The 13138-nt window shown below is 42.8% G+C and overlaps 1 protein-coding gene across 1 annotated transcript in view; it reads right to left on the bottom strand.

The window, feature by feature from the left end:
• Positions 1-13138, bottom strand: part of GLB1L2 (galactosidase beta 1 like 2) — a 48221-nt gene that overhangs the window by 31864 nt on the left and 3219 nt on the right. The window contains exons 2-4 of the mRNA XM_087706388.1: positions 4668-4865; positions 3225-3293; positions 2103-2198 (exon numbers count right to left, since the gene is read on the bottom strand). Coding sequence (XP_087562514.1) covers positions 2103-2198; positions 3225-3293; positions 4668-4865 — 363 coding nt within the window. The remainder of the gene's footprint in view (positions 1-2102; positions 2199-3224; positions 3294-4667; positions 4866-13138) is intronic.

Raw genomic sequence — 13138 nt, 5'->3', positions numbered from 1 at the left:
CGCCAGTAACTAGAAGTTAATTTCCCGGTGTGCGCATGCCCAGTGGGCAGCTTCTCTTCCAGGTCACGTCCACCAAACTGCGCACTCCCTTTTGGGCACTTGGTGCCAAAAAGGTTCTCCATCACTGATATAGGCTAAGTGTGACTATTGGCTATCCCAAAGTTGCTTTTTCTGAAAGGCACCTGGAGTTTCTCATTTTTTTTCCCTCTTGAAAACGTTTCCCTTCTCATCCAAGAAGCTTCTTCAGTTCTTGGATGAGAAGCGAGTTTTCAAAGGAAAAAAACACCCCCCAAGAAAGTCCATTTCCCTTTAAAAAAAAGTACTTTAGGGACAACCATGACCGGAAGGATTGAGAATCTCCATAAGCATTTGACCACTGGCTCCTTTTAGAGTATCTCGGTGGTTTTCACAAGGAAGAGGGAGAATAACATTTTGATAAGCTTGTAATGGGGGGAAAAAAATAAACAAAAGTTAAGTCTATGGAGAATTCTCCGTCATCCAGGTCATGGTTGTCCCAAAGGTGCTTTTTTTTAAAAGAGAAAATTGGACTTTCTGGTTTTTCTTTGAAGACGTTTTGCTTCTCATCCAAGAAGCTTCTTCAGCTCTGAAGAAGAAGAGCGGAAGGATTTATACTTCTTGCAGAGAGCTGGTCATTTTCATCCTTTTAGAGAGTCTTTGAGGCCACCTGGAGGTTTATCTGTGTCAACAGAGGGTAGGGGGAGGGATACGATACCATCTATCTCCAGTCTACAAGACAGTCCTTCCAACAGTTCCAAGAAGGTTCCACACACCCATTTGCGCCACTCAGGTGACCCTGAGGACAGAGATAAATCTCCTGGTGGCCTCAACGACTCCCTAAAAGGATGCAAATGACCAGACAGCTGTCTGCAAGGAGTATAAATCCTTCCATTCCCCACCATCCAGTCAGAACCGAAGAAGCTTCTTGGATGAGAAGTGAAACGTCTTTAAGGAAAAAAAACAACAAGGAAGTCCAGTTGCCTCTTGAAAAAGCGCCTTGAAAAAGAAAGGAAGAAGTTGACATCCCAATACTGCAATACTTTAATCTGCAGGAAAATTTCCTTCTGCCTTTTTTGTTTCCTGTTTAAAGAGGCTTCTCCAGTTTAGGAGTTGCAACTTAAGACTTCGAAGCAGCAACATCTAGAATGTTAGGAAGGTGAAAGGGTGAGGAAATATTACTCTGAACCAAAAGAAATTATCAGTTGGAAGGACAGCTCCGTGGAACACGCCCAGCAGAAAGCTTGCTGCTAACAGGAAACCAAATCAGTTCTACGCAGACCGGATACATTTCATTTGGGAAGGAAGAGCCTATTATGTAGAATATTTAAAATAAAATAATATGTGATAAACAAGGCTCACTGCAAAGGAATGACCGCTGAGTTTGTCTGGAGCATTAGGTCTATTTGGCTATAGCAGTAGCAATAGCACTTAGACTTATATACCGCTTCATAGTGCTTTATAGCCCTTTCTGAGTGGTTGACAGAGTCAGCATATTTGCCCCCAGCAATGTGGGTCCTCATTTTACCGACCTCGGAAGGACAGAAAGCTAAGTCAACCTTGAGTCGGCCAGGATTGAACTTCTGGCTCTGAGCAAAGTTATCCTGCAATATTGTATTCTAACCACTGGGAAGGAAACGGAAGAGAGGGGAAGGGAACGGAAGGGAAGGGAGGGAAGGAGGAAGGAAGGAAGGAAGGAAGGAAGGAAGGAAGGAAGGAAGGAAGGAAGGAAGGAAGGAAGGAAAAAAATTGCAATAGCACTTGGACATATACTACTTCATAGTGCTTCACAGCCCTCTCTAAGCAGTTTACAGAGTCTGCATTTTGCCCCCAACAATCTGGGTCCTCATTTTACCGAACTCGGAAGGCTGAGTCAACCTGAAGGCTGGAGAGATTCGAACTGCTAAATTGCATGCATCCGGCAGTCAGCAGAAGTAGCCTGCAATACTGCACTCTAACTACTGCGCCACCATGGCTCTTATTTATCTAATTATCAGATTTCTTTTCCTTAAAATTAGACCCATGAAAGCTGAAGACAGAGTTAAGGAGTAACGTTTTGCACAGAAGTCAAAATCATTCAGACTTACCTGGGCAGGCCACCGAGGTCCCACTCTGAGCATATATATGGTCCAGGACGCAGTATCACCCATAGTCCTACTTCTTCTGCTGTCCTAAGAAAAGCCCTGGAGAAGCAAAGGAGAAATGGCAACAGCACTGCAAGGGCAGAGCGCACTCAAATTTAGCAAACGAAGCTCAAAATAGCAATAGCAATAGCACTTAAAACTTAATATACAGCTTCACAGTTCTTCGTATCCCACTCTAATGTGGTTTACAGAGTCAGCATTTTGCCCCCAATAATCTGGGTCCTCATTTTACCGACATCGAAAGGATGGAAGGCTGAGTCAACCTTGAGCTGGTCAGGATCGAACGCCTGGCCGTCGGCAGAATTAGTCTGCAATGCTGTATTCTAAACACTGCGCCACCATGGCGCAAAAACTGACTTTATCTAAAAACCTAATTATAGAATGTAGGGATTATTAAAAGGGACTGGTGAAATTTTCCTGCCAACTAAATTCTGCTGATAGTTTTACAGAGTTTGCAAAAGTTATAGCTATCAAGGCTCAAATGTAGTTTTTTCTCTCTCTCCCTCCCTCCCTCTCATCTTTCTCGCTTTCTCTCATCTCTTTCTCTCTCATCTCTCTCTCCTCTCTTTCTCTCATCTCTTTCTCATTTCTTTCTCTCTCGTCTCTCTCTTTCTCATCTCTTTCTCTCTCATCTCTCTCTCTCCTCTCTTTCTCTCATCTTTCTCTCTCTCTCTCGTCTCTCTTTCTCATCTTTCTCTCTCATCTCTCTCTTTCATCTCTCTCTCTCTCATCTCTCTCTCTCTCATCCCAGCCCCAAATCACCATCTTATGCTGATACTCATATAGAGATTCTATTGAAATTCTACTTTTATTTATACGTCTCAAATCTGTGTACATAATGCCCAATCGTTTTTATTACGATCAACAGCACAAGAACCTCCTGTATTTCTGATTTCCAACTCAAAACTATCTCTCCACCTTTTTACTTCTAAAATCACCCCTCTGCCTCCTAGGACTGCATAGGAATGATAAATTCAGCATATGTACATTTGATATCAGATGAAAACGGATGTTTAGATCGCTAGATTTGTTTCATAAAGAAAAGGGAAATTGCCCGATACGTACTGCAGATCCAAGTTTCCGCTGAAATCAAAGTTCCCTCTGACGGCCTCGTGAAGATTCCACGGGACATACCTGGAACATGCAGTGAATAAACATCTCCTAAGTACAGGCACGTGACCAATCTGATTTTACGACTTTTGCCACACACGTTCACCAAATCGCCATGGCCGTTAGGTGAATGTCACAGTTGTTACGGGAACCAATGGTTCACCACGAGTGTGGATTTGTGGCCAATCGAGAAATAAATGCTAGGATTTATTAGCTAGCACAGGAGTCAGCAAGCCACGGCTCTGGAGCTGCATGTGGCTCTTTCATCCTTCTGCTGCGGCTCCCTGTCACTCAAAATATACGTCACAGTTGCCAGTGTGCCACACCCGCCAGGACTAGATTTATTGAGCTTTTCCAAACCCCTGTGAGCCAACCATGGATAAATCCAAGAAAATAAATGGTTCAGAAGAAAACAGAACATTTATTTCAACTACATATGCTAGTTCTGTGGCCGCTCAGGAAATAGTCAGGCACGGGAAAGGTTTTGTGGCTCCCAATGTTTTCTTTTTTTTATGGGAAACGGGTCCACGTCTCTTTGAGCGTTTAAGGTTGCCGACCACAGAGTTAGCAGGATGCTGCCAACAGCCATTAAGGCAACCTAGGTGCTAAGCACCCCATGACTGTGGGGTTCCCCCAACCATCGAAACTACCGAATCTGGGTTGTAAGTAACCCCCAGGTGTGTGCGTCAGAACTGAATGGCTACTAAGTTATAGGCCATAAGTCAAGGACTACCCGTATTCCAGGGAAATCAGCAATTACATTGCTGATTGTTGTGGCCCGCTGGCGGCCGGTGAAGTTGGCAGCAGAGTCGGACAGTGAGGAGGTTGGGGAGGAACATGGGCCAGTCCTGGGGGCTGAGAAAAGCTCAGACAAGGGCTCTGCATCAGTGACAGAGAGGGAGTTAGACAGCAGTGAGGCAGAGGAACAGCTGGAGCCTGTTCCCAGTGTGCGCATGCGCAGAGCTGCCAGAAGACAAGAACAACTAAGAAAGCAGGGTCGACTTGGGAGTAAAGCCACACCTTGGAGGTGATTGGCCCCTCCCAGAGGAAACAAAAGAGGAGTGAATGGGGAGGGGGCTTTTGCAGGAAACAATTTGTTCCTTCGGTTGTTTCAATAGTGGAAAGTTCTCTTTGTGACTATAAGAGACTCTGTGCCAAGTTTTGCCTTGCCCTGCCTTTGGAAACTAGTTATCTGGCAGCTCTCCAAACGAGATAAGGTGCGTGTGGATAAACATTCCTCTGAAAGACTGTTTGCTAAGCCTTGCCGACTGTGAATGAAAGGAATTCACAGTCGTGCAAATAAAAGGAGTTTTGCAGGGACCAAGGCTTTGCTTCTTGCTTTCTAAGGAATCCTGGGTCAGAACACTGAGGGGGCCATGAAGAGGAGACCAGCCTTACGTTGTGAGGGTGTTCAGGCCGCAGGCCTTCATCTTGACCAAGCGGTCCCTCCAATATTCCCGGGGGATGCGGAAGTAGTGCATTGAGCCGCCAAGGATGCGAAAGGGCTTCTCCTCCAGCAGGAACTGTGAGTGCTTCGCCTGCAAGCCCAGCACTCGACCCCAGAACCGCATGGGAATGATGTTCGTCAAGTTAAACCTGAACAGGAAAGAAAGCAAAGGGTAAGAACAGCAGAGGCAGTTCGAGAGTCGGTTTAATCTAGCGGTTAAGGCGCCAAGCCAGAAAGTGGGAGACCGTGAGCTCTAGTCCTGGGGTAGGCATGAAAGCCAGCTGGTTGATTTTGGGTAATCATCGGCTTTCATGCCTAAAGGAGGACTAGAACTCCCAGTCCCCTGGTGATTAGCCAAAGGACACCCAGCCAGTTTTCATGCCGAAGGTGCGACTAGAACTCCCAATCTCCTGACGTCTGGCCAAAGGACACACAGCTGGCTTTTATGCCCAAAGTGTGACTAGAACTCACAGTCACCTAGTGGTTGGTCAAAGGACACCCAGTCGGCTTCTATGGCCAAGATGTGACTAGAATCCCAATCTCCTGATAATTGGCCAAAGGCCACCCAGTCGGATTCATGCCCAAGGTTTCACTAGAACTCACAGTCACCTAATGATTGGCCAAAAGACACCCAGCTGGTTTTCATGCCCAATGTGTGACTAGAACTCCCAATCTCCTGATAATTGGCCAAAGGCCACCCAGTCGGATTCATGCCCAAGATGTGACTAGAACTCACAGTCATCTAGTGATTGGACAAAAGACACCCACCTGGTTTTCATGCCCAAAGTGTGACTAGAACTCCCAATTCCTGTTAATTGGCCAAAGGACACCCAGCTGGCTTTCATGCAAAAGGTGTGACCAGAACTCCCAATCTCCTGATAATTGGCAAAATGATACCGTGGGATTCATGCCCAAGATGTGACTAGAACTCACAGTCACCTAGTGATTGGCCCAAAGTCACACAGCCAGCCAGATTACATGCCTCTTCTCTCCTGTATTTAACCCATTTCATGGGGTCGTGCTATAACCTCTCTCTTTCTACCTCTCTTTGCCCTTTCCCAAGGTCATCCTTTCAAAGAATCTTTCTATTTCCCTTCAGCATTCATGATTTGAAAATTCTCCTTCACTTCATCAATTTGCGTTATCCTGGATCTCGGGGTGGGGGGAGAGAGGGGGGAGAAGGAAAAAGGAATCACAGTTTTCAGGAGGAAATCTTCAACCCAGACTCGAAAACTCCGAACAAGGAAACTAGCAGAGTGTCGAAAACGGGAAGCTGCAAAATGATGGGTCTCTGCAGGTGTGCGAACACAGATCCCGTTTTCAGACACAAATGTTTAAAACGTTCCCAACAATTTTGCAGCGGTATTCTGGCAGCACCAAGCTGCGTTGTCAAACAAGAAGCAGATATAAAGAGGCGCAGAGAATCCAGAATTCTGCAATGCTCTATTTCCTTAAGCAACAAAACATTTTGCTTCCCACCCACCCCAATGTTTCACGACGCAAAACCAGCGAACCAGAAGAAAAAGAATATATCTCCGATACCTGCCTATTTACAATAACTGAATAAAAATGGCCACAATCCAGTGGACTTCATCCAGACTGTGGGTTTTTGTGTTCTTCAAACCGCTTGTGTTCAACGTATTATCTCAAATCACTGTAGAAACTCTAGGAACGGGGAATGCCAGCTTGTCTATGTACTGGTGTGATGGAGACAGGATTTAGCAAGGACTTGATGCCTTCTTATAAGCTGGTGGACGCAATACTCACCAGAACTATTAAACAGAAGTTGAACTGTGCCCTGTTCTTAATTTTGCAAGGCTTCTTCTCCGACAACACTGCACTGCTAACTAGGGCATACAAAACCTTTGCTAGACCAATTCTCGAGTACAGCTCGTCTGCCTCGAATCCACATTGTATATTGGACATTGATACAATTGAACAAGTCCAGAGGTATTTCATGAGAAGTGTCCTCCATTCCTCTGCTCACAATAGAATATCTTATGCCACCCGGCTCGAAATTTTGGGCTAGGACAACCTGGAACTTCGCCGCCTACGGTCTGACCTGAGTGTACTACACAAAATTGTCTGCTACAATGTCCTACCTGTCAATGACTACTTCAGCTTCAACCTCAATAATATACGGACAAACAATAGATACAAACTCAAGGTAAATCACTCCAAACCCAACTGCAGAAAATACGACTTTAGCAACAGAGTGGTCAACACCTGGAATGCTCTACCTGACTCCGTTGTTACGTCCTCAAACACCCAAAACTTTAACCTTAAACTGTCTAGTGTGGACCTCATCCCATTCCTAAGAGGTCCATAAAGGGGGCGTGCATAAGCGCACCAGTGTGCCTACTATCCATGTCCTACTGTCCCCATTTATTTGTACTCATTGCCTTTGTCAGCTCCGGCCCTCTGAAATGAACTCCCCGCAGGGATTCGGACCCTCACCTCTCTCCAGGCCTTCCGAAAAGCCGTCAAAACCTGGCTTTGCCGGCAGGCCTGGGGGTGATGAGTTCCCTCCCCTCTCGACATGTATGGTTGTGCGACTGTTGTCTACTTTTATTATTTGTATTTTGTTTTTTATGTTCCCCTTTTTACCCCCTTGAATTGTTCGCCGCCCTGAGTCCTCCCGGAGAAGGGCGGCATACAAATAATAAAATTCTATTCTATTCTATTCTTGGTCCATGTCCATGTTTATACTTACACCTGTTATCTTGTACATATTTGACAAAAAAACTAACTAACTAACTAACTAACTAAATAAAAGATATTTCTGCCATTAATGTCTTATTCCTCTACTAGAGGACCAGTTATCCAGGGGAAAACAATGTGCAAATTGATCATGAGAAAGAAGTGAAAAACAAGGTGACTTTTTTTTTTTTAAAAAAAGAGGAAATCTCACGTGTTGGCAGAATTGCCAGAGGAAGGGAACAGCTAAAGAACAGGGGTCGACTTGGGAGTAAGGCCACAGGTGGGCAATGAATGGCCCCTCCCAGAGGAAATAAAAGAGGAGCGAAAGGGGAGTGGAGTTTGCAGGAGATTATTAGTTCGCTTAATTGGTTCGTGACTCTCCGAGACTCCTTGCCAAGTTTTGCAGAGATCGGCCTGGCAGCTCTCCAAGCCAGATAAGGTCTGTGACCGTAAATCCTCCCTTGAAAGACTTTGCTGGATGTGAATGAGCAGAATTCACAGTCAATAAATAAAAGGGTTTTTTGTCGGGACCAGGAGTTTGCTTCAGGCTCTTGGGAAGCCTTGGTCAGAACAGTAACCAAGGTCACCTGAGCATCTGTTAGCCCAACACGGAACTGATTTACATCAGCAGCAATAAGTCTTCCTTTGTCCATTACTTTTTATGATAGGCAAGGAATGGCTTCCTTATTTGCCCCCCTTATTTAAAGTCTCTAAACCATAGCCAGCTTGACGTGGCATTGCTCTCTGCCCTCCTTTCTGTATTTGATGATCTGCCAGGGAAATTCTTCCCTAGGGACTAACAGATTCGGCAGGGGAGACAGAGACGCATACACACAACTGTACACCCCCCCCCCCCCCAGGCACCCCAGTGTTCCCAATTTCAGTTTTTCCAAATGAAATGCCGCACGCCCAAGTGCACGCTCCCACCATCGGCCCAAATATGTCAATTTGTGGGCTTTATTTCCCCCCCCCTTCTCCAGTCATATTTGATCTTCCTCCACATTCAATTTGCATCATTTGCTCGGCTTAATCTAACGAGAACATCTATTTTTCCCCCTTTCTTTTGCAGAAGTAATAACCCAGCTCACAAACCAAGCATATGAAAGAAAGTGTATGTATGTATGTATGTATGTATGTATGTATGTATGTATGTGTATATATATATATATATATATATATATATATATATATATATATATATATATATATATATATATATATGTTGTATTTGTGCTGATAAATAAATAAAGGGAGACTAGTATAGATCTATTTCAAGCTATTTAGCTCTCATCAGCTAGCCATACCCTTACTGGGATTCGAACAAAGGCAACAGTAAAAATAATGGCTTTCTGTCTGGATGGTCTCTTGTGATGAGCCGATAGACAGAGAAAGAAGCAGTCTGCTTCCTCCCATATTTGGTCATACCAGGGGTTGTGACACAATACATACATACATACATACATACATACATACATACATACATACATACGTGTATGTGTGTGTGTATTGTGATACAACCCCTGGTATGCCCAAATGTGGGAGGGAGCATACTGCTTCCCTTTTCTGTCTATCTGCTCACTCTGGGAGCCATCCAGGTAGAAAACCATTTTTTTTTAACATTGCCTTTGTTACATTTGTGTTGCAATTGTGCTCTCAGAGTGAGCCGAAAGACAGAAAAGGGAAGCAGTATGCTCCCTCCCATATTTGGGCATACCAGGGGTTGTGACACAATACATACCTATTTCCCTGGCTTAGCTGATAAAGGAGGAGAGCCTGTGGCTTAGTGGCTAATATAACTGCCTAATATGTAATGCAGTCCATGCTCGATTTCCAGTATGGGTATGGCTAGCTGATGAGAGCTAAATAGCTTGAAATCTATATTAGTCTTCCTTTATTTATTTATCAGCACAATTGCAACACACAAACACACACACACACACAAATCCTGTCCGTAAAAATATATTATAAAAAGACAATGTTAATAAGGGTTTAGGTTTTTTTTTTTTTTTACACATTAATGAATATTGCCCGGTTGTGTACATAAATTGTAGCCAAACCAAACAGAAGGACATAGTTGTGTAAATTTGTTTGAACTTCCATTCTGGGGAAAAAAAAATATTCAGTCCGCTTTAACCAGTTGCAGACTAGTGTTAAATCTGCAATTTGGAAAACGCCTCTTTCGAATCAAATCCTAAACTAAGCACTATACAGATAATTCACTTAGTGACAGTTTGAAGTTACAACGGCATTGAAAAAAACTTTAGTTTTTATATATAATGTACACTGAGGATGGAATTTAATTTCACTGTAGGAGGTGCAATGACAATAAAGTAAACTAAACTAAATTAAAGTCGTAAAATAGGGCAAAATTCACTTAACAAATGTCTCACTTCGCAACAGAAATATTGGGCCCAATTGTGGTTGTGAGTCAGGGACTACCTGCAATCTACTGTTTTGGAGAAGTCACTACTTACAAGGGCTAAATGTGACCTTAATTTTTTAATTCCGCCCTAGAGGAGCTTAACTCAATATACCTTCCAATAAGAGGGCTTCTAAAAACCCTTTGCTCCACTAACCTGAAGATTTACTCGTTATCCAGCTTTAACAGAGGAGGCAGCTAAGTAGTAGGCCATGACTTTAGAAGGGCATTCGTCCTAAGAAGAGGATACACCAGCCAGCAGAAACACAAAGGAGTTTGGAAGGCAACCGGAGGAATGCAGAAAGAATTTTAAAAGTACTTTTTCACACATGCAGGACTTAAATCATCCTGATTCAAACCCAGGGATATGCGTGCAGGTATCACTAGAAGGGAAAGGAACTAGGAGGGGGAAAAAATAATTTAGTTTATTGGGTTTGTACGCCGCCCACTCCCGGAGGACTCCGGGCGGCTTACAATAAAAAGGGGAGGGGGATAAATAAGACAAAACAACAATTTAAAATACAACAACATACACAATTAAAGTGGGGCTGGATACTTCAACAGCCCCAGGCCTGCCGGAGCAGCCAGGACTTAGTAGCTTTACGGAAGGCCGGGAGGGTAGTAAGGGTCCGGATCTCCACGGGGAGATCGTTCCAGAGGGCCTTTTCGAAAAATAAAAACCACTTTCGATACAACTATGATAGGGATGTCCCAGAGATGGTTTTTCAAGAGGCAACTGGACTTTCTGGTTTTATTTTGAAGGCGTTTCGCTTCTCATCCAAGAAGCTTCTTCAGCTCTGGCAGGATGGAAGGGGATGGAAGGGTTTATACTCCTTGCAGACAGCTGGTCATTTGCATCCTTTTAGAGAGTTGTTGAGACCACCTGGAGGTTTATCAAAGAGGCCATCTATGACAAAGTTGAACAGCCCTCTCTCAACAGAGGGGAAGGGATGCAACATCATCTATCTCCAGCCTACAACACAGTCCTTTCAACAGTTCCACACCCATTTGTATCACTCAGGTGACCCTGAGGACAGAGATAAACCTCCAAGTGGCCTCAACGACTCCCTAAAAAGGATGCAAATGACCAGCTATCTGCAAGGAATATAAATCCTTTCATTCCCCACCATCCAGTCAGAGCTGAAGAAGCTTCTTGGATGAGAAGCGAAACGTCTTTAAAGAAAACGCCGAAAGTCCAGTTGCCTCTTGGAAAAAAAAGCATCTTTGGGACAATTATGACCTGGATGACGGAGAATCTTCATAAACATAAAGTTGTATAGTTTTTGAATTCTCCCAAATGAATGCATTTCCCCCACTAATGATCTGATCAACTACTGGACCCTTGATAGGAATATTTTTGTACGTGTCTATCATGAATTGAGGCTGGAAGATAAGACATTCTTTTCATACAAATAACTTTTTGTTTGTGGTTCCAAAGAGACCAGACCATTCTTCTGTGTTTCTTGCACATTTTTTAAAGAAGGAAACACATATATTCCAACATGGAAGTGTCAACATGAAAAAACTTAATTAGGGGTTAAAGAGAAGAGTTTGAGTATTATAAAATTTGGAGTAGACTGAACAAGTGGCTAGAGAACAGAATCCAAAACAAGAAATAAAAGTTTTAAAAACTACTGATTATACCATGAAGAAAAATGTATATATGTAAAATTTGATCATGTGCACTATACTACTATATTACAATATAATTTTTACATTAGCACTAGAATTGTTAAAAACCACGAGAAGACAATAATTGAACAGTAAACTACAAAAGCAGAATATATATGCTGATAGGGAAGCTGTAAAATATTATATTATTATGTGGTTTGTTTGTGGTTTTTATCCGTTTTGTATTTGTTTTTGTATTTTTCTTGTTTTTTTTTTCTTTGTTCCTTTTTTTTACTTGCGGTTTTCAAACTTGAAAATGTTGAATAAAAACTTTTTTTTTTTAAAAAAAGAAAGAAGTTAACTAGGGGTGAAACTAATTTGACAACAAATTAAGAATAACTTCTGCTACGAGAGGGAGGGAGAGAGGAATGGAAGGAGGGTGAGATGGAAGGGAGGGGGAGAAAGGAGTGTTAGCGGGGGAGGGGAAGTAGGAGAGGGGAGTGTTGGAGGGGAGAAAGGAAAGTTGGAGGGGGGAGAAAGAAAGGGTGTATGGAGGGTTGAAGTGCTATATTGGTTTTGTATTTTGGGGAATACAAGGAGGGCTGTGTCTATTGCTCAATGTTATATGGCCTCAATCATGCACAGTATATATGTGACTGTATGAAATGAAAATGAAAAATGAAATAAAACATTTGAAATCAAGAATAACTTCTGCTAGGCTCTTGATTTCATGATGGATGACCTGTTTCTGTCTCCCTCTATTTGGCCAGAGAAGGAAATAATTAAAACATTATTTAAAATACACACATCTGCTGTTCAGCCCTACAAAAGAATTGCATTCAATCTTATAGAGCTTGAAAAAAAATCATCAGAGTGGCAGCCTTCAAAATTAATCTTTTGACAACTTGCAAGCTAAGGAATAGGCTCAATCACTTCTTCCTTCCTTGCTCAAAGCAAATCAATTTTTATTATAGCCGTAGATCGTCCTAAGGGGGTAGGATACGGCCCTTAAAAGGAAGCCAGTATAAAGGATATAAAAACTGTGAATTTAAATGAGTTATTAAAAAAAAGAAATAAGGTATAAAAGATGCACAAATTGAATTGATGGAACAAAAGGTTTAACAAGTGAGAAAGGAGCATAAAAAGTTAGCAAGCGGGAAAACTATCTGCATTAAGTTTCGGAGCGCCGTCGTGCAATAAGCCAGGCGCACACGGAAATCTAGTTTATACTGTTAAGCCCCAAGTGTAAGCTAGAAGCCATCCTGTGATGAATTGAGGAGTGCTGCTGCAGATAATCTGGTAATATTATATGTTGCAGCAGGGGTGGCATCTGAAATCAACAGGATGGTGTAAAATTACCTGGTGTGCCTTGTATATTTATGTAGTAGTAGTAAGATGAGACCGGTATGAATGTTGCTACAGTACAAACATCAGATAAGAACATGTGTTCTGATTCACCAACGTCTTTCCTTTACCAACAGAAAACCACCATGGGGTTAATTCCCAGGTGACGGAGGTTTCCCTTGTTTTGCAAACAATATGAGATTTTCTTTTTCTTAATTTCTCAGCAAAGTGCATGAAATTATTTATAAAACAACACTGGGTTTGTCTAAGTAAACAGCTGATGAGGCAGGCAGTGCTGCCCATCCAATAGAAGGACATGAAGAAATGGGGGAAACTGGACACGGCAAC

Source organism: Thamnophis sirtalis, unplaced genomic scaffold, assembly GCF_051295495.1.
Source record: "Thamnophis sirtalis isolate CommonGarterSnake01/CBP01778 unplaced genomic scaffold, rThaSir2_p1.2 scaffold_2, whole genome shotgun sequence".
Taxonomy (NCBI): Eukaryota; Metazoa; Chordata; class Lepidosauria; order Squamata; family Natricidae; genus Thamnophis; species Thamnophis sirtalis.
The sequence above is the reverse complement of the archived record's forward strand: the minus strand, read 5'-3'. Positions and strand labels throughout refer to the sequence as shown.